This window comes from Convolutriloba macropyga, chromosome 1, assembly GCF_964194025.1.
Source record: "Convolutriloba macropyga chromosome 1, txConMacr16.3, whole genome shotgun sequence".
Classification (NCBI taxonomy): domain Eukaryota; kingdom Metazoa; phylum Xenacoelomorpha; order Acoela; family Convolutidae; genus Convolutriloba; species Convolutriloba macropyga.
The window spans coordinates 75,566,043-75,588,554 of record NC_134468.1 but is presented as its reverse complement, the minus strand read 5'-3'; the positions used below and the strand labels follow the sequence as shown (position 1 = coordinate 75,588,554).

Genomic DNA, 22,512 nt, shown 5'->3' with positions numbered 1-22,512 from the left:
TTGTAAACGGGGGAATGTTTTATAGCATTATATTTATATGTATGTAGATACATGAATTGTGTGTTTTCTGTTAGCTTTTTAATTTGTCTACATTATAACCTTGTTCTTGTTACAAAATGAAGAGAAATTTTGGAGGCAAATCGCTGAAGGTAAGACATTCAACACTCAATGTTCAATTTATCTTGGGCTATTTTTGTTGGATCTTTTTACCTGTTGTGCCTTTGTGCTCCCTGATTTTGTTTCCTTTTCCACTGTGCGCGTTGACATTTTAGGCGGTTCGTCGGCAGATTTAATTAAAAGTGCAAATCTGATAATCTTTTCGGAGGAATCTTCAAAAACGTGCAATGAACAAATGCAGTTTTAAGCGATTTTTCCTCAGCATTTTCGCCTTGTTTATCACAAAATTGTACGTTTTAGTGTTTCGTTTTAATTAATAGATTTGAGGTTTGAACAAAATTAGGCCATTATGGTCCGTTTTTAGTTATGTTAAGTGCTTGTTTTTCAATGTGCATATACTGATTTATAATCTATTTAGTTATTTTTTGTTTACACTTTCTTGTTTGTTTGTCCATTATTACATTAGCGGGAAGGGAGCATTATGTGATCACACACCTTTTGACAATTTCACCGTTCAACCTGAACAGTTTTTGACATCTTATTGAAAATGTTAATATTTTAATCATCGCCCCCTTTTTATTCAACACATTTATTCCTCAGAGTATTGTTTGTTCCTGGCCTCTGCTCTGCACCCACGTGAATAAAAGATACAAACCTATTTGCGATATTAAAAGTACAATTTAAGTATTTGATAATATGTTGAAAGTACAAATTTTTACACTTTCTAACACCAACGAGTTTTTACTGTAGTGAGACCGGCCACCGCTTCTAATCGCGCCAAATTGAGGCTACATTCTTTTGGCCCACTTCTGATAGTGGGAAAAAGGGAATTTATTTTAAAAATTGGGAAAATTGATATGCATGTTGGTGTTGGATGCATCATTACTAAACAGGGCTATTATATAATATTACTACCCTAAATGTGTTGTATCTTCCTTTCTTGTAAAAAGATATGAAAAATATCGACGTTTTATTTCTGCCCGCTGACTAAAATCCGCAACATATTTTACTGCGCGACCATATTTATTTGCATTACATCCTAAACGGATCCCAAATTCGATCTTAAAGAACTTTTTGTTCTCTTCCATTTTTTCTTTACTTTTGGGGGAATTTTCAATCTGAGGCATAATAAACGCGTTTTCGCAATGTTTTGGTCATTTTAGTTTAATAAACGTTTTTTCCATGAGAATTTGTTTATGTGCAATTGATAAATTAGCGTGGTCGTTTACAATATAGAAAAACGTTAAGATGAAGGAAGAAAATTTGCATAGATTTGTTAATTTTTGACCCTTTAACCCACATTCGCATTTGTTATCCCCTTTTGCTCCTATGACTTCTAAATGCGTACCCTTAGCCGTGTGAACTAATCGTAATATTAATCGCCAAAACTTGCGCACTATCCCTTCACATCTAAGTTGCTTAAAAATTGAGGCCAGCGTTAATCATCATTGATTTCTGTATATTGTTTTTATTGTCGCATTCATAAATTTAAAAACTTGCGCCATTTTTGGTGTTTTTATGCTATAAAAATTGTTAATTTCTGTAGCTTTTCCCCGTTTGTATTTGTGGGTATCTGTGATAGACGGAGGCGCTTGTTTGCTAATCTGTTAGTTTAACAGTTAAGCTGCTGTCTGTTTACTTATTGATTAGTTTGAGTAGACAAGATTACCTGGGAAAGTGTATGTTAATGGATATGATCTTGACGACTCCGTCGCCTCTCAAGGTGCTTGTTCCCGTCAATAAAGTAAGACTTCATCTTTGCTCAACCATTTAATATTTCAATTGGAATGATTAGTTAACTTAGAGAACTTCCCGTTCAAAAGATCAGAAGGTAATGTGTTCTTTTTTACTCACATTTTCAACTATTTTGTTCATATTATACATTTTGTTAGGAGGAGCCGAAGAATTTCGTGTTCAAAGTTTTTTTGCGGTAATAGTTTTTCAAAATTAACCTGCAAGGTTTTTCGCTGCTCATTAGATGTTAGGTATATTATTCATATAATTTGTTCGCAATTTGACAGCTTGTATTTTTTTCAACGAGAAAATTTTTGGCAAATAGGCTTCTATCAACCTGTTTTAAATAAATGTGCCGTTTATAAATTTGTTGTGAAAATTTGTTGTTAAAAATGAAGCAAATTTCAACTGCTTTGCGTGCATTTATTGCTGCACGCCTGATTTAATCTTTTCAGGTAATCTTGAACTGAAGTTGAGTTATAGCGAATAAATAATTGCCTATTAATAATTGCAAATTGTATTTAACCTAATTTTGTCCAACGACCATTCTTCAGTTATGAAAACTCAACGGGTTTTTTGTTTTAGATGACGCGGGCGATCCAGGTGAAGCCGGCAGATCCAGAGAACAAAGGAGGTGAGTCAAACCTTTCCGAAAGTTTAATTTTTCGCTTAATGTCGAGAGTTACTTCTGTCATTAATTTTCAACTGCGTAGTTAGACGGAACGCGGAAAAAATTTCAAATCGCAAAACTCCAAATACCTGAATCTGTATTTTTTTCGATCTTTTGAAATTGTGTTCAAAAAGATAAATATTGCCTGGAAAGATATCTTGCTTACAAATGTGTGTCAGTCTTTTAACGAAAGTATATCCGTTATTCAGCCGCCGTAGTGTATCGCAAGATGGCGGAGTGATGTTTTTTTTCACTTTGTGTCGAGGTTTCTGTATCAGTTTTTCCTACATACTTCTATTTCGCTCAAATATACGGCGGCGTATAAAAGGCGCTTTTTAAGAGATTGGTCAGTACCGTTCGGATCTGGTGACCAGATAATGAAAATGATTCTGATGCTAATGATGTGATGATGGTTTTGGTGTAATGCTTAATCCGGCTGGAAATTTCTTAAGACCTAACCAATTTATAAAGGGAGGCAGAATAAATTGAGATGGTGAAACAGAACTTAAAGTGATGCTCAGTGGCGGTATTAAAGTGCATTAAAGAGGTGACAGTTTATAATTAACAAACTTGCCCCTGGCTGTCAATTTCCAATTCCGGCGCCCCTCTTTGATCCAGCGTGAACATAATTAACCCCTCTCTCTGCCTGGTTACCTGGTTATAATTGGTTGGAGTGAAAGTCAGTAAATAACTATTGCCATCGCCGCTGGAGTAGAAAGTTGCTATGGTTAGGATGGAAGAAACGGCTTCAACTTCACTTACTCAAGGAAAGACAAGTCAGTTTTAATTTGCTTCTTTATTCACGTTTTTGATCGCAATTTTTGTCAGAGCTGAAAAGTGTTCACGTCAGCTTTAAAATTGTTCACAAAATTTAGAGAATCGTAAAAATAACAAAGTTTTGAATTGTTCACTAGCCAAAAAGTAGCTTTATAAGCCTGCCTGACATAACTTTGCGTAACGTTTTTTTTGTTGCATAGCATTTTTGCTGTTTAGCGAAATTAGACGTAGCATTATTCATCACAGGTGTTTTTTTTATCACAGAGGTTAGATGTTTTTTGTGGCAAACAATGAAACATGAATATTGAATTATGGTTTCAAAACTTTTAAAAATGTCGAGAATATTTTCTCAAAACAGTGAATTGAAGTTTGACTGTTTTTGTATAACGAGATTGCATCTAGAACTTAGCCAGTAAGCTAGATTTCAGTTTTAAATGTTTTGATCCTTAAATTCAATCATGAATTGCAAACACAGATCGTTTGGTATAAGAAACGCGTAATGGTAAATAAGTTTCAATATTCAATTTGGAATTTGTTTCCGTGTAAATGTATCTTTTCAAATGATTGAAATGAACTCGACATCGTGAGCTCTTGTCCTGCTTAGTTTCATCGTTTTTCCATTTCAGCTCATCAGCTGTTTTAGTACATACAAAAGGGCGCCTTGTAAATGTGTAGTACAATGGTAGTACATTGTTACTTTAGATGCAATTTTTATTAATGAAGTAATCAAGAGATGTTTAACCAATCTCCGAGTTTTATCCCTCTTTTAACAAACAATCGGCACTCGTGCTAAAAGTTGTCATTCAAATTTGCAAGTGTCTCAATGTAGAAAAACTCATTATTCCATTGCTAGTTCAACACGGTTTAGAAACAAAGCGTTTCTTTTTGCTCCCACTATTTGCAGTTATATTTGAAAACTTAATTGTACATAGCTATGTTATATATTTTGCATCAATAAATAAAGCTGATAAAAACAAAGACAAAAAATGTCTTAGACAATAATTGCAAAGCTTTTTTTTGATAAAAACAACTTAATAGAACATTTTTCAGAATTCAAATTTAAGGATTTACCGACACTCTTAAACAGCTTTTATATAAAAAAACAAATTAAGTTTTTAAGGCGAATATCAGAGACCAAGCATTGGTTGGAAGCTTGATTTTTTTGGGTTGCGGATGGTTCGATTTGGGCTGTATTGCAGTATATATTTAACAGAGTCTGGATGTTATTATGGAATTATGAAGTAGTATCTTTTACCTTTATTAATCCTTTGTCTTTCTATCGTTATTACTTTCGCTTTTACAACTTGCATTGTTCTCCGTGACTGTTAGCTACCCTACCATTAATACTTCTGCCTCTGCTAAAGCTCTGTCTCATAATGTCAATGGTTTAATTTATCTCTTATTTTTATGTCTTCTCATTCCAAATATTCACCGCATATTCCCACTTTTGGCCCTGTGGAATAGGCAGGCAATAATAACAAGAATTATGGAAATAAAGGAAAAATGAAAAATACCTCGCGAATATCATCCTCTCCTCAGCATATGTCCTGTCGCTTCCTATCTGCTGCTAACGTGTTTTCCACGGCGGGCAAACTTGACTTATATCTTGATAACCAGTACTAACTATCACTAGTTATAATAATATTTCGTCTAGTTATTGTCCTAACTGCGCTGTATATAACATCGAAAGTATTAATATTGGAACTGTTTTTATAGCTTATTACATAGTTATAACGGATATAGAAACTTAAACTATATTACTGAAAATCCCCAAGTGTTTCATTTTTTCCGGCTTTCAAATCGAATGTGACAGAGCAATCAAATTCACGAATCAGTCATTAATATTATTTTTGAGTTTCTTTTTAAATTTATAATACGCCTTTACTAATTTGTGAACTAATTAAGCTTGGTCTGTGGTTACTTTTGTCAGTTTTTTTTATCTCAAACCATTTTTATGCCAAACTAAAGCTTGTTGATTTCCACCCAAAATAGGCCAATTTTAACTTATTGGAATTGTACGAAAATAAATAGCTGCAGAATCAAATATTTCTAGGTTATTGTTTAAAAATGGAGCCCCTTTTGTGGGTAAATATGCAAAATTTTTGAAACTTGTTTATTGCCCAGTTTATTTATTCCACTTGAACCTTTTCTGCGCAGTTGAAAGAAGGGAAAAGATATTTGACTTCGCGGGATGATGCGCCGAGCCACGTTGTTTACATAATTGATCCGCAAATGTAAACAAATCTCACTGATTTTTTCGTTCCATCTCAACTATTTTTTCACACATTTTGTCACATTCTTATACATATGAACTTTTTTCACATAAATAAAACATCCTATTGTCATGGTTCATTTTTAAACAAAGGAGTTTAACAGTCATCAAGATTTGTTGTATTCGATATTTGGTACTTTATTATCAACAATTGATACTAAATAACTGAATTGCTTAAACCTCAAGAATTGCAACTACTGTTTTAATATTTTTTATTGTTATCAGACCTAACTTTGCATCTGTGCAGTTTATTGCGTTCCAACATTTTAGTAATTTTTTTTCACTTTAAAGCAAAATTAAGAAAAATTGAATACTAAATCAAGTTGCATCTGAACGAGGCGACAAATTGGTGCTAGTTGAAACGATAAATTTCAATTATTAGTTTATGCAAATTTATTCCGAATCGCTTTTCGTGTCTACAAGCGTCATGAAATTCATTGCTTTATGGTAACCACGTTTATTCAACTTGCAACATCGATCCCTGCTTGTACAATTGTCTCCGAGTTGTTCAATATTTTCGATTACATCTCCATTTTTGAACAGAAGCGGCACAAAATCTAGTTAAAATTTATCCATTCATTTAATCTTGGTTAAAAATTTAGAGTTTGTCTTTGTTTAAGCACTGTGTAGTTTGTGTGCTTTTTGTATGTACAGTTTCCTTGTATGACATCCTACAAACAAATTGTCCCCGAGCCGGGAATAGAAAAAGCAATTTCAATTAGTTATTTTCGTTATTTTCTTGTTTGTGTTTACTTTTGCAAATTGAGCATTTGTCTATTTGTGAGTCTCTTCGCTACCTGTACTCTGTTCCTATTTTAAACTAGACCACGAATAGGTTCATACAGCACCAGTCTCTATTCTTACCACAGTTGTAGTAATTTGCCCACATTAAGCAGAGTAATTTGCCAATCTAGGTTTTTCCCATTTTTCAGGGAGCTTTTCGGGACATCCTTAGATTGCTTAAAAGCTTGTACCTTTTCGGTTCTCTTGTTCATTGTAAAATTTGGGAGTTTTGGGGAAGTCGGCGGATTTCGATTAATTGCATAAATGGACTCGCACAAAAGGTAGGCCTTTTTCTCGTTTAAAATTGAGAACCGCTAAATATTATAGGATATTTTTTTTCTACACGGCAATTAGGCGATAAAGTGAAAACTGGTTAAATCACCAAGCAAACAACAGAAAAAAAAATGTTCAAAAGCTCTCAACGTAAAGTTGCTTTATAATAAAATTTTCAGCTAAGATGTTCATTGAAAACTTTGTTAAGCAGAAACTGTTATATAAAAATTTTGTACCCCGAGCGTTTGCTCAGCAAGAATTTTTTTCAGAAAAACCAGCTAAGGCACCAATGAGACTTGGTGACCTGGTTCTAAAAAATTTGAAATTGAGACGAGCGGTAGAAAAACAATATCCTGTGCAAATTATGCAAATTTTCAATTTACGATTCCAAATATCCGGTTTAAAAACAATTACTACTATGGCCTAAATAAGTAAACAGGGTCAGCTAATGTGTAGTGTACATTTTGCGAACTTCTTGCTCTTTATACTTTATAAAAATGCTATTTAACTTAGTCGTGTTACTTGTTGAGTTTCACCCACTAAAATTTTTTGACTGAAAAAATAGAGCCCATACCGCGTATAGTTGTGTATTTGATTCGCCCGGGTTAGGAAAGAATTGTGAAGAAAAGAGTAAATAAGGCTATAAATTGAAGATGACTCTAGACTTGGGACTTAATTTGGAGGATATTAGAGTTCCCTTTTGAAGTTGATTAGATCATAATTTCACCCCAACACCGCCGATCACTTTTGTTTTCACATCGCACTGCGGTCTGAACTGAAAAAATTATTTTTTTTGTTTCTTCTACTCTTAGTTTTATACAAAGTCGGAAAAGTTTTTAATCCCTACATTTTCTGTAGTCTTTTTGTTATAATTTTGTCATTAAAATTAAAGATTTTTAATCTTGACGATATTTTTTTGTAGTTTTTTGAGACTTCTTGAGACACAATTAATAAACCAAATTTGGGTGGAATTTGAGAGCTAATTTTGGATATCAACTTTGTTTGCATGAATTTGTGGACAAAATATCTTAAAGGAAGGCGGGTTGTAAAAAAAGTTGAGGTGAGAGATGGAATTGTTGTGAGCTGGTGTCTTTTTTGTTAATGAGAGCATTGCGTGTTTCTGCTAATATCAAAGCAGTGATGAAGGGTCCCCATTTGCATATTTAGCAAATCAGCATATTTAATGCCCCATATAACCCCCAACCAACATTCCCCAAGTCGTTCCTCAGACACACACACACACACAGATACACACAAACACACATACAAGTACGCGCGTGAACACATCAATGGACTTTCTCACATCTACACACATACATACATACATACATACATACATACATACATACATACATACATGAAATACATAGTTAAGTCTGTTTCTTTTTTGTATCTATAGCCAGTTTTTGGCAACTCTTAACTACAACTGATGGTGTGGAATCTTTGCAGAAGAGAGTGGAATAAAATTCCGCCCTTTGAACTCACTTCTCCTTAGCAGAGGTAGTTAGAAGATAGCTATTATTACTATTATTATTGTGATTCCCATTTAAGTTATAATTACAATCCCAGTCAGTATTAGTTATTATTACCACTCATCCTTGTGTTCTATCTGTCGTTGCGATTGGGGAGACAATCCATCAATTTACAATTCAGACCAGTGGATTTGAATTTTACCTTTCATTTCGCAATCTGTGAACAATTGTCAAATACCCTAGCGGGTTTCACACACATCGCCCGCTTTCCATACTTCCAATTTTGTCTTATTTAACCGCTAAGTTGGCGATTTCGAACTATTTCTTGCAAGTTTGTGCCGAAGTTATCAAATATCGCCTATTTCATCAAATTTACCAAACTTTTGTTAGTCTCGGTTTTTCTCTTGCAATCGGTTAAAAGTAAGAGAAATTTTTTTGAGCTTTGATCGATTAGTGCATATTTGATACAAACATGAATCATGTGAAAACTTTGACCAATTATAGCTTAAGGTTTCTCTTAGAATTGCTAATTTTATCGTGATATTACTCTTTGCAATAACTTGATACATTGGAAGCATTGTATATCATAACCTGGACGCCGTTGCGTTTCTTCCTTTATTTTTTTTAAAAAATACCCGAGCCTACTCTTAAGGTATAGACTACTAAGGTGTTGATGATAGTGTAGGTTGTTTTACGTAGTATGCAAATGAAAGTAATTGAGTGAGCGGTTTGGCCCAATTAAATATTCACTTTTCCCCTTTTCATCACTTACACGCACGACACCCACCCCCGGCTTAATGCAGTTATCACACCAATGCTGCCTATGTTTGTGAACAGAAACCCGACCCTACTTTGTCCTCACAAGATTATAATCTAACGAAGGTGCTTATAAATTACAACTGATCTTTTATTCACATATTTTTAAATCCCTGTTCTTTCTGATATTTATCCTCGATCACCTGGATTTGCCCAAACTGCCCAATAAGAGATTTGCTTACCCCTCGTTTTTTTTCAGAACCGGGTTCAAAGCTTGTTTATTATTTATAAGCTGCAAGATTCTCTCCATAATTGCGAGCAAAGAGATAGTGGTGTAACTAGTTAATGTAGTAGTGATTAATTTGCATATCTGTCCCCGTCTCTCGACCACTCTAAGTTCTGCGCTGCTTCTTCTTGAATTAAAATTATTCCATTACCAAACTTACTAACACTTTTCCCCGTGGACTGCTGTTTACTTAAAACCCACATCAGTATGTGTATGTGTAGATTTTAGTTGATATAGCGTTTGGGTAGCATTAATTTTTTTTTCGCTCAACTTCTCAAATTTACTATTTTAGATTAATTAGCTGTATTTTGAACATATTTTAATTCTGTGATTCTTCATATTGTAATTACCACCTTAATTACAACAGTTACTTAATCAGTGCCTTCTTAGTTTAATTCGTTAAATCTTCAATTCAGTACTTATCAATTCACTGTTTCATTCAGAATTCATTATTTCGTTCATTGAGAACAGCAAAAAATGAGTTTAACCAACATTTTTATTGATGATCCTAAGCATAGTTTTATTAGTACCACTGCTAGAATTGCTGGGTGTAAGTTTACTCACGCTTAATTAATTATGACATCTTTTAATTCTCAAGTTCTACTTATTTTTTTACAAAAAATGTGAAAATGGAATTTTAGGGAAATGTCTTTACTTTCATTGGTCAAAATTAAGTTTCATTTGCAGCATAAGCGATCACCGTCAACATCATCAATGGTTTTCAGTTTGAAAAAAAAATTTAAAGCCAATCAGATTTAGTCTTTTCAACCAAATTAGTCTTTTCAACTTCAAAATGAACCACCTTAAGACGTTCCCTTAATTACTGGAAACGAAAAAAGCTCAATAGTTTAGAACAAAATATAAAGTCAGTGAAGTTATTAAATATCCTGATATAAAAGTGTTTGAACAAGCGAAAGTTAAATCGTTCAAGAAAGTTCTTAGACTTCTAAAATTTTTAGATTAATGCTGCGTTTCCGCTTTTAATCTTTTCTCAAACTAGCTATTCTCAATTGATTTCTGAGACAGCGTGTAGTAGTATAATTGAAGTGTGAATTGGTTTGTTGTTTTAGACAGGAAAGTGTTCGTGGGAATGTTGGGTAAAACACAGAATGAGGACGATCTGAAGAAATTGTTTGGTGACTTTGGCACAATCGAGGAATGCACCATCCTTCGAGATACGAACGGACAGAGCAAAGGTACCCAAAATTACCATCTATAATCATAACTGATCAAGCGTGGGTGTTTCAAACTGAAAAATAAGAATTCGCCCTATTAGCAGTATTAAATCAATTGTCAATCTTCAAGCTCAGCAGTTTGAAAATGAGATCAAAATTTTCTGATCTGATATTGCTGCTGATAATCTAAACTCTACTTGAATTTAATAACATTTTACTCTGAGCCATTTGAATATTAGAAAGATAACGATGCCTAATCGGGTTGTATTTTTACTAAAATCCAAACAGAAAAATTGTTAATCAATATTTGTTCGCAGTTTTTCAGATCCTTTTCCTCGAGAATCTTTTTCGTGTTTGCATTAAACCTTCTCAGTTCGGATCCCAAAACTGAGAGCTGCTTTTTCTACTATTCTTTGTTTTTAACTTTAAAAAAGTACTCAAAAAAATTTTGTTACATTAGTTAGCAAAAAAGAACAAATTTCATTGTCAAGTTTTTTTTTTGTCTTCGGCGGAAGAGGAAAAAGTTATTTGATTTTGAAAAAGACTTGTGAGAAAGTACAGCCAGATATTGCATCCATCTGGAAAAATTTTGCACAATAATTTCTGCAATTTTACTACAATATTCTTACATAGATCTTTGTCCGACCTTATTCTGAAATTGTGCTCCAACAAACATTTTTGAGTCCTGTTGGGGTGCCGTTCAATGTTAGGGTGACGTTAAAGACTTAGTTCACTGAATCAAACATGACCAATTAATCGGATATTGATAGTATTTAAAGTTTTCGATTTTGTTTTTTCTTAAAGGATTATTCAACTGTTTCTTGAATAATGGCAATGGGGATGTCCAATCAAAGTCCGCAGTGTTATATTCTTGAATAATCGCATTTATGTACTTTAAACTCGCCATGAAAATTCTCTCAATTTTGAATTTTGAGACCATGCGAAGTCTGTTGTTATGAAACGTTTTCCAGCAGAGCGAGTTCGGTTACAACTTTTGTAAGACTTCTAACGATCTGTAATTTTTAACGCACTTTCACAGTTGAAACTTCTCTTGAACACAATTAGGTCATTTCGAACAAGTAAAAAACTAATTAGTAGCAAATTGCGTAGAATAAGGCTCATTTTGTATTGATCATCAGAGACCAGAAATCTGGGCTATATTTTGAAGCAATTAATTACAATAAGTCAAATGAAAAACTCACAGAATGTAGATTCATCAATGAATTTATAATAACTAAGTTGTGATATTAAAATCTGATGGTGCCTTCAATTGCCGCCAAGCAATACAAGTATAGCAATGCTAGAATATAGCCGTTTTAACGTGATTGGAATTGAAAACGTTTCATCTTACATTAATCTAAACTTAATCTGTCTGTTGTCGGCTCTATTAGTTTTATTTTTTAAAATAATTTTCCCTCATAATTCTGATGATTCTAACATTTGTCAGTCTGTTGGCGTCTGCCAACTAAATTTCCCTGGATTCATGAGCTTTGAGTTTGAAGCTAACAAGAGAAATCTGATTTTTCAAGTCAAGCATTCCATGTTCAATAATTCGTTAAAATTTGAAGCAACAACTAAACAGTTAAATAGTAACTGTTCACAAATAGAACAAATATAATTCGTTCTGGTAACCTTTCGTGATATTTTAAAGGACGAGGAAATTTGTGAAAATCGTTGAATATTCTGTGACTTTTTTTCATCCTCGCACAACAACGTAAAGGAAGAATGCCGACTCGCTTGATAGTTGTTTCACTCATTATGTCACTGGAACAAAAATCGCGAGCCTTTTTGATTTTGTGAATTTTGCATTTGAACGAATTTTGAAGCAGTTATTGAAGTCTCTGGCTTTTTTGTTTGACCGTTTTGACTTCTTGATTGACTATTTTTGCCTTGAATTTTGCACGATCTAAATTAACCTTTTCTTCACAACTTTGAGCTGCTGGAAACTGTTTACTACTTAAGGTAGACAAGAGTGAGGCAAAATTAGTTAATTTTTAAAAAGTTTAGATCATTATAGTTGCCCATAATAAGCTCTAATAACTTTAATTGAACACCCTTGATGAAGTTATTCTCCCTCCTGCGCAAGCACCAAACCCAATCAGACTGCAGTAGAAGCAAACCTCCGCCTGTCGACAGTGAGAAATTAGTCGGACGTTAGTCAATTATATTTGCTGTGTCGTGAGAAAAGGGGGTGGGGTCTGCTGCACAGTTTTAAGATCCCTAAAAAGAAGAATAACATAGCAAGATTACATCAGAAATGGTTTCGAGACTAAGAAGTCGAGGAATCCTTTTTATGTTCGACAGACCCTCCCTATTTTCACTACTGCTGTGCTTGAAGTTTAATAATTAGCAGGCTATCAAATTGTCCGATTGCTGAGAATTTGAGGGAATGAATTTCAAATCGACTTCTCTATGGGTCCAAAAAACCGTCAATTGATGAATCTGCCGTTTAATATTATAAACTAGTTATACTTCTATTTAACTATTTTAAACTAGCATACTGAAGAATTGATACTTTCTGAAACATGCGATCCCTTTTCCAGCATAAAATATCAACTTTTATTCCAATTCTCACAGGGCATCAATTTCTGAATATGTACTAGTTTGTACCATTCAACGCAGATTCGTCAATTGAGGGTTTTCTGAACTCATAAATTGTGCTGGAAAAGATATTTTTGTGGCCTATATCAAAGAGTCGCTCGAAATAAGTTCTATTTATGAATGACTTTTCTAGAAGCTATTCTTATATCCTCCAAATAGTTTGTCCTCAATTATCCTGTAATGGGAGCGTTGAGAGAATTTTGGGTGTTCTATAAGGATAGAACATCAATTCATTGCCCGTAATATTTCGACTTACATGTCAAAAATGTTGTTCGTTTCCTTTGATGAACTTGAAGTTATGCTGTTTTTTGCATATTGTAACCCCATATAGTGGGTGTAATGATTTGCTTACTTTTCTTACTTTGCGTTGCTTCAATGACATATAATATAATATATGGCCATAGTAAGCGGGGCACGCGGTTATATATAACGCACTTGTGTTTGAGATGGAGTTGATTAGAGGGAAAAGTGGGAATAAAAAGAGCCGGGGATTGGATTTTGGGTATGAGTGATGTAGTTAGTGAGAAAGCCAGTGTGGTGTTGTGGCCAACCATTGCCGACAATCGTATTTGTGTTGAAACAAGCACAAGGTGTTAACTAAGTGTTCTCCACAGTCTGGATATCTTCAGCTATGACCAGTTATGCAATAGCTGCCTGGCCAGTGCCGTGGCTTGACTGGGCTAAAATTTCTTTGTTCTTATTCACGACTGGATATTTTGCAAATCGCTGTTTGTTATTCCTTAAGATGTGTGTTATTATTTAGCCTGACTGGTGGGGGAATTAGCGGGTAAAAAATGTGTTGAAAAAGTTAATCTTCAGCCCTCTGGCTTTTTATTATATAACTTATAACCTTTCTCCTTTACTAGCAGTTTTATCACACCCTGAAGGTGTAATTTTTCAATTCCGGACCAGTGGCGCTCTTAACCGTTACCCATATTCTGTTTCCTTTTTCCATCACAAAAATTTTCACCTATTTTGGTCTGTTAAAAGTGAAAAACTATTTCGTACATTTGTTCACGTTTTTGTTAATTATTATCTCTTAATGTCCATAATGCGAGACTCGCTTCATTAATTGAGCTCATTTTGTGGTGAAAAAGTACAGAGGGAGGGAAGGAAATTGTTCACGCTTCCCCGGTTTTATTCATATCCATAGCAAGGCCGGCCAGTTATAGCTACAGTAACTACCTGTTTGCTTTTCAGTTAGCTTGCTCCTTGTGTGTATATTTTTCGAAACAGGTTTTAGCTAGTTCGTTGTTCATTTTCGCATTCACATTCAATATTTGTGCGTATCATTTTAATATGTTCTGAATTCTACAGAACATTAAAAATCTTATTTTTCACTTCAAATTTTTAGTTTTGTCTTTAAGTTGAAAGCAGTGATGTTAACACGTGTGTTAAACTAAATTAAACCAGATTTTTGCTATTTAAAATTGTTGAGACGTGTTGTTTTTTTCTGTTTTGGTGGTTTGAAATAGTAACGTTTTTATTGGCGACAACTAAATGTTATCGTGCTGAAACAATTTTTCTCTTGCGTTGAAATATTTTGTTTTCCTGTCAAAATTTTACCAAGCATATTTATTTGGTTAGCGCTCGAGTAATTACTTGATAATAAAGCGAAAGGGGGTTGTCTTACAGCTTTCAGTTTGATTAAAAAGCACACCGTTACTTTTTAAAATAAAGACATTGGCAAAAATTGGCGTCGAGGCTTTATTACATCTGTTTACACCGCTTCCGTTCAGATAGATTACTTTAATTGGGAAGACGCCAACTTAGACTGGGAAAGAGCATCCACGTCTGCTTAATTTGGGAAGTTTGTTCACGGGGATCTCAGAAGTGACAGCGTGACCAACTTTGTCTAATTGTTTATGGGACACTAGGCTGTCTTTTGTTGTTTTCATTACAGTGGAACTTGATTATTGTTCTGTTCCGTTTCAATCGCGCAAATTGATATGGATTCGCAAAAAGGTATAATTTTGTTCGAAATTTAGCAGCAGTTGATTAGTTTATGGTGAAAAATCTCAAAATTACAAATTCTGGTATATTGCTGTCAAACAATGATAAGGAATTAATTCACACCAAAATTCACACCAAAATAATTCACATCAACATGAAGAAATTGTAGAATAGAATTTTTTTTGAAACTGAAATATAGAGGGTCGCTGACTGTTTTTACTAAGTATGGGAGCAAAACTTGAGAAACTTGCTGAACTGAACCGAGTTAATAAAAAAGATGTTTGAGCTAATCAACTAAAATGAAGTAGTTTTACTACTGACATCTATTTTGGTGGCTTTCAATTTTGACCTCCCAGCAGGCATACGGTGTGTTGACGTTTGTTCATGCCTGTTTTTATATCCGTTATCAATATCTTCAGCATAACACAGAAAATAGAGAAAACATAGAGAGTAAGATAGAAGAGTTGAGGGGAATACCGTATCAATTTTTGCCTCATTAACATCTCATTATGCCACTTGGACTGATCGACTAGATCTGAAATGTACACTGTTAGCTAAAATACACCGACGTTTTGTTCCCATTTAAACTGTACACTCAAATTCCTGTTGGATTCTTATATACATCCGCAGATCATAGGTAAGAAGTATTCGTTGTTGATTTTGACAAGCATATTTAATATAAACTACTTAGGTTTGTTTTTATTAATTTTCAAATCTCCAAGGAAGACTCAAGACTCCGAAAATTTTAAAAAAGTAAAAAACTTCAACTTTGAGATACCAAATGCGTGGCTATGCTGGATAACCAGAGCATGTTAGATAAGTAGCATTATTGTGGCATTCGATATTTATCTTTTCCTTGAAGGAAAAGATAATTATAAATACTAGATTTTGTCGAATGAAAACTTGCTTTTAAAAATTGCCTTGAACATTTTTTGGAAGTGCTCTAAAATTATTTTCGAAATTGGCCTTTTTGTATGTTGTCATTTGTGCTGACCGTCTAAGGTCTCTATGTAGTGTTTTTATTCAAGTAAGTTTTTATTAAATGCTCTCGAAGGAAATTAGAAGCAATTGTTGTAAACATGTGTCTTTTTTTGTGCAAAATTTCTGCTTGACCGTTTTCTTGTAAAACATTCTTTCGATTTAACTTCTGGAGTGACTTTTTCAGGCATGACTTTTTTCTGAGTTTCTATTTTTTAAAAAAATCTGTAAAAAGACGGTTTTTGGGTGTTCACTGTCAAAAAGTGGAATTGAAGTATCCAAAGTATAATGTTTTGATCAATCTTCAAGCTCTTCCCTTGACGCTGAAAAATATTTTATTAGTAGCGATTAACTCTGAAAAAGACAAAGCAAAGACATAGCAGAATCAATTTGGGCGTTTACTTGTAATGGCTTTAAGCTGACTGTTTCATGCCTGTTAAAGTTTGATCAAGGCGCTATAATTTTTAATCATTTTCTTTTCAGGCTAATAACCATGTTTTTTTCTTTTCAGGCTGTGCGTTCATCAAGTTCAAGGAGCACGCAGAGGCAGTCAAGGCCATTGAGAAGATCCACGGCACCAGGACCATGCCGGTAAGTGTACACGGTGTCACTATTGGCAGAATTTGTTCAACTCATTTTGTAAACCTGTACTGATCAGGTAGTTATATTATACGTATAGGACCGAACAGGTAATTTTAATCAACAATAGCGCAATTCGCGATTAATATCGCCTACATTTATCAAGAGTGGTTTTCATTTTGTGCCTTTTTAAACCGCCAAGTTGAATAACACTACTGGCCAGTGGTGTAAATCAGTACGGGGATTCGAAGTCAAGTTTTTAAAAATTAAGTACTGACCTGTTTTCAAATCTGTTAATTTATTGTACATTTGCAAAGTTGACCCTCAATTATCTAACTTCAAAAAATTTGAACGAACCAAAAATTTTTGGTAACGTTGCAGCATGTTCGACTATTCTGAACTATTGCATAGTAGGCCGACAAATCAGTTAGACAACTTTTTAAATAAGTCTTAAATAAAAGTTTAATTAAAATCTTACTTTTTAAAATTAGGTACCTTTATTATTGTTGAGTGAGATTTGAAAATTTAGTTCTCTTGGAAACATTTGAGAACTAAGTATGACCGAATTTGTTCAGCTCAAACGCCACGCCCTCTTTTCACCTGCGATTCTGCTGTGTAGACGTCGTTATTGACGCTCTGTCTTGTATTAATCCTACAAACCTAATTTCGGTGTCGTGCTGTTTAATTATTTGTCAAAAAATTCTGCCACGACAATAAAATGAAATGATGCCGAGATAAATTTATACTTTTTTCAGAGAATTGATACTTCATTTTTGTTAATATTGGGCCATGTCAGCTTATTTTAAGATGCAGTTTTTACCTTCAGCGAGGCACTCGCCCTAATTTTTCAAGGTAACAGAGAAAAAATACATAAATGGGGGTATTTTGGTTCCATTCTCGTTAAGCTATAAATCTTAGCTTGTCAATTTCTAAAGTAGCATGTGTTAGTTATGAGAGTGAGTTAATATGTCAAGTTAATCAAAAGATTCAGGCAGTAATTTGTCTCCTTTTAAATGACTAGTTGATTAAAAATAAAAATATTTTCCCGCCCGAGTTCAATAATTACTAAGAACTCTTTTGTCAATTTATTAGTCATCAACCCCGTTTTAATAGCGTTTGGATTAAGCAAGTTGCTTTGAAATTGGTAAGCTAGTATTTAGTAATTGTTCTCTAGTTAAATTGAACTATATTGCACAAAGTCACGATCTATATTAAGATCTGTAGAATTTTTGACCTAACCGCAGAAATAAATATTTTTGAGAGTTTGAATTTTTTCCTTAATTGGCCTAAGGAATTAATTATAAAGCTATTCAACATATCTTTTGATCAGGATCGCGCGCTTGCAAGTATATACCGATTCCCGTTGAAATATAGTGTTTCTGAAATATTTTCACAATTTCCCCGAGCGTGTTCTGAAGTGTGAATAACTAATTATCAGGTACGTATTTTGCAACTTTAAACTTGCTTTGTTGCAAAGTTAAAAATTGCTGTTATGGTATCGAGAAAGTTAGTCAATTTTTGAGTTTAATTTTTTTGAGCTTTTTCCTGTTAATTGCGTCTAGATTTACCTACTTCCCTTCTCTCAGGCGGAAAAGTTTTAATCGGTGTGAATTTTTGCGCTTGTTCACAAGCAGCATAGACCGTGAACATATTAGTTAACTGCCGCACAAATGCTTCTTATTTTTTTTGCCTGACGAGCTAGTTTTAACAATGTGCTCTTGTATGTGGTAACAGAGTTTTATTACGACTGATTAAGTTGTAAAAGCAAGACTGTAAAAGTGTCAACTTAGATTTCCTTTTCCTCTCTTGTGTTTTGGATTACATTCTGTTTACTTTTTCACAGACAAATTTTTAGATTGCCTTAATTTGGCCCAGTACAGTCGGTTCAGATCAAGTTACGCGTGCGACTTCATCAAAACGGTTTAATTTTTTTTTGTTCCATCAATAATTGAGATAGCTTTTTTATTGAACTTCATACGCTTCACGTAGTTACGCTTGTTTTTGGAAGTTAAATTTTTCTTACTCGAATCAAACAAATATTTCAAAGCTCATTTTAGTGTCACTGTTCTATTTAGTGTTCTGTTTGGAAAGTTTTTAGTGAGACTTCGTTCCGAATGAGTGTCCGATAAAATATTTAATGGCTCGACCTACCACTATAACTTAGCAGACTTTTACAGAAAGAGGTATTAAAATGTTCCAAGATGCATGTAAGTTTGTTTTTTTTTGTGGCTTTATAGCTTGCAACAAAGTAAAGTAGAATTAGGCCGAGTTTCGGGTTGCAATTATGCAATTATTACCTGTGCTTGCCTCTATACCCCTCCCCGCCCCAACAATTAGAGTGGAAATTTGCTAAAAGTCGAGGAAGCATTAAAAGGTATAGGAGATGCAGCATAAAATGTAGGAACAAACTACCGGCTGTATAGGGGTGCAATGGCAATAGAGGCTTCTGTTCATACATTGCATCATCATCTTTTCACTGAGTGAGGATGAGAAGAAATGAGCTAATATAAATTCTAATTCTGACGCTAATACTGGTGATAATAAATCTAATACTAGTCAGTCAAATGAGGGGTACTGGGTTTTGAGTAATAATAATAATGGTAATGGTATTATAAAAATGTAAATACTTTTCATCCCACTTTTACTATGACTTCCTTCATTTATTTTCCCATTTGGGCACTACTTCTTCAATCTCTTTCTTCCCTTCTCTTTTTTTCTCCATTTTTCTAGTTTTCTCATTTCTCCTTTTTTGTCTTCCCTCAGTTACGGCAAAATTGGCCCCATTTCGCTTTTCTTCGCTTATAAAGTTGTATTCTGGTTTGTGTGGTTGCCCACAAATGAAGCCATTAGTCTACTAGGGCACATACAATAGAGTTAGTTAACTCACTAACTAACTTGCTAACTAGTTACAACTTTTCTCTTTTTTCTTTATTCTCTTTCTCTACCTCTCTCCCCGTGTTGTGTTGTTATTTTTTTCCGTACTTTTATGCTCCATTTGTTTACTAACTACATTTTGTCACCAACTTTGTACCTTTTTGTTTGTTTGTTTTTTTCAATTTGCCACTAGCTATGATATTATTTCTGTACCTGCAGAGAAAGGCGGAAGGTTGAACAAAATATTTTCCGCCTTATTTTCAAAACGGTGTTTGACTAATTACCCCATTAACAAAGGTAAAAACGATTTCTAGAATCAACACTTTCAGACAACTCGGTCTTTGCTCAAAGTTTTCGCGTTTTAAGAGTTTCTCCGCGAGGGTTTCAATTGACGTTTCCCTGCTATAACAAAGAGCTGTTTTGAGTACGTATGAACAAAGTTTTGTTGATTTTATGACGTAAGCATTTCCTTTAAAATAAGCGATTTGTCATCTTATACCTTTTTTGGATCAGAAATCAGCAGGAAACGGAGTCGAGAACCCTCACTTGAAATTTGATTATAAACTCAGTCCTAAATTGAAATTGTGGCTAATCAGTCGAAATTATCAAAAATTAAAGAGAAGAATCCGTATGCCATTTCCTGCTTGATTAGTCATTATCTCTGATTAATTACTTTTCCGTCGATTGAAAATTGAAACTTTTTTCTTGATAGCTTTCGTGACGCTCAATTTAAGATACCTGAACAAATTCTTCTCGGTTTTCATTATTGTAAAAGCCAACCGGCGCCCGCTGGCGACTTTTGTTGTTATTACTGTTGTTGTGCAATTCTTCCTCTGACTGATTGATAATAAAAATTGTTGAATTAATCATTTGGCAAGTTGTTTGCCTGTGAAAACACTCGCATCCATTCTTTTTATACTGCCAAATTTATTACCTTTTTTTCAAGCTAAACTTAATAAATTTTCGTTCCCCTCTCGACTTGATATCAATTATTTATCTGCTCTTCAATATATTTTTACACCTTTTCTCTTTGGAGATTTCTGTAGTTCTGCATTATTTTAAATTTGAAACTGATTTTCTTGTCAATGTTTTTTTTCATTGAAGTTCACAGCTCTAAAGCACAGTTTGCTCAATGAACCTTTAGTGATAAAATATTTTGCAAAAAAAATCATTTTTGTTGTTTTCTACGGTTTCGAGGACCGCCTTCCAATTAAAAAATCTGAATTCTAGCTAGGTCTGATTTTCTTGCTTTATTAATAATTATTATTGTCACTAATTGTTTTCCTCACAAACATCCGTTTTTCAACACATATTTTTAACGCGAGTGCGCCTAGTTGATGCAATAAATTATCAATCGTAAGTACTATTTTTGTTCATTCTGCTTATGTGACGTATGGAATTGTGAATAGAAAATTGAGGAATTATTTTTATTGAAAATTATACTTTTGTCTGTTTTGAAAAAGAAAGCTTTCGCTAGATAAAATGCGGGGTTTTTGAAAGCCACCAGCTTGCTAATATTTTTGGTTTTTTTTATATCTATTTTGACTTTGACCAAATCCAGTTTTCAATAATCTGGTTAATAATGGCCTGCTTACAGGGAGCTTCGTCGAGCATTGTAGTAAAGTTTGCGGACACTGAGAGGGAGAGAGCCATTCGAAAGATGCAACAGCATTTCAATGCTCAGATGAGTGGAATGGCAGCAGCTGCATCCGCTGCCAGTAGTCCCGTGGCAGCCCCGAGTTCTGCCAACCCCCTTCTGGCAGCACAGTACGCCACAGCATACACTCAGGTATGTACCATAATCTCAATCACTCGATTCGATTGATCATCATTTCGGTTATTTAGTCGATATGTTTTCTTTCCTCATAAGTGTGTATCTGTTTACCTAGCGAAACTTGTATGTTATTTCAATACTACTTGTAATGGCAGCAAAAGACATTAATGGTTGGGAATAGCAAGACAAATTTGTTTTTATTCATCCTACGCTATAGTGTTGCTAAATAAATACCCACGTTATTGTTCATTCATAAAAGTAAAAAAAAATCGTTGCTGAGGAAAGAAAACAGTTTTAAAGTTAATGATGCAATTAGTACAATTCTATTTTTGTGTCGATGAAGAATAAATTATTTTGCTCAAAATTACCTATGGAATCGGACACAAATGATCTGCTGTCCGTGGTTTCTGTTCTTGATTAAATATGAATTGTATTTTAAAAGGTGCTGTATTATACGACGTATTGTTTGTTCTAAGAGCTGACTCTTAAAAATGTTTTCAAGCACTTATCGATGGTGATCTTGTCCAAATATGGAAACGGTCCCCTGAGCTGAAGTGACTTGTGGTGATCCGCAAGGTATTGTAATATGTGGTGTTCCGCCAGGTGCTGTGCTGTGATGTAAGAATCTTCCTTACATGTATCGACGTTTTTAAGTCAAGTGCTAGTAAATTGGCCGAAGTGTTGATATTGGTATCTTGTAAGTTTAAATGACAAACTGATTGTCAAAATCACAATTATATGTTCTATACAACAGTTAGTTCAGCCAATTTGCTATCTTGTATTGTTGCCGTGTTTTCAGATTTTGATCGTATTTTTGTTTTTCATGTAATTACATATAGCTTTACGTTGCATTAGCGTAAGTTGAATATGTAAAAATTTTGCCTATTTTTAAATTACTTTGGATTTTGTTATCGTTATCAGCTACTGATGAATATCAAATTTGTGGCGGCTGTTATTCTCGATGCAATTTTTATAGGTTGTATATATGCTGCCGCTATTGCATAGCCAACAATTTTAAATTCCGTTGAAAAATTTGAGTTTAGCCGTTAAACCTACCTTTGATCATTTTCTGAAAGTCAAACTAGGAATTAATTATGGCATGTAATCTGACAATCTGACTAAAGTAGTAAAAATTTTCAGTGATTTACGTTAGAGCTCTTGATCAAACCAGCCATCTTTTATACCATCGTCTATTTCAGCGAGACTCACGATGGGAAAACGAGAGCTATCATATTGCGCTACTCTAGTTTGAAAATTGGCTGAAAAGAATTATTAATTTTACCTTCGTACTAAAATATTAAACGAGGACCCGACACTCTCTGAAGATAGTTTATTAAATATTTTAAAAAACTTTTATTGGTTTTGATCAGATGCTTATTGTGATAATTTTGTTTGATTTCCACGTCAGCTATACAATTAAGATTCGCAGTGGCGATAA

At 34.0% G+C, this 22,512-nt stretch overlaps 2 protein-coding genes across 11 annotated transcripts in view; one reads left to right on the top strand and one right to left on the bottom strand.

The window, feature by feature from the left end:
• Positions 1–3,690, bottom strand: part of LOC142342710 (serine/threonine-protein kinase 32A-like) — a 92,924-nt gene extending 89,234 nt beyond the window's left edge. The window contains exon 1 of one of the 2 annotated variants that reach the window (XM_075394243.1): positions 3,284–3,690. The gene's annotated coding sequence lies outside the window, so the exon portion shown is untranslated. The remainder of the gene's footprint in view (positions 1–3,283) is intronic. The other variant, XM_075394227.1, reaches the window with a different exon arrangement.
• LOC142342668 (CUGBP Elav-like family member 3-A) overlaps positions 1–22,512 on the top strand; it is a 50,047-nt gene that overhangs the window by 13,529 nt on the left and 14,006 nt on the right. For 7 of the 9 annotated variants that reach the window (XM_075394161.1, XM_075394141.1, XM_075394151.1 and 4 more), the window contains 4 exons: positions 2,437–2,485; positions 10,211–10,336; positions 16,359–16,438; positions 20,898–21,089. In XM_075394161.1, the coding sequence (XP_075250276.1) occupies positions 2,437–2,485; positions 10,211–10,336; positions 16,359–16,438; positions 20,898–21,089 (447 nt within the window). Of the gene's footprint in view, positions 1–1,272; positions 1,862–2,436; positions 2,486–8,057; positions 9,691–10,210; positions 10,337–16,358; positions 16,439–20,897; positions 21,090–22,512 lie in introns of those variants that run through there. The other 2 variants (XM_075394169.1, XM_075394186.1) reach the window with 2 other exon arrangements.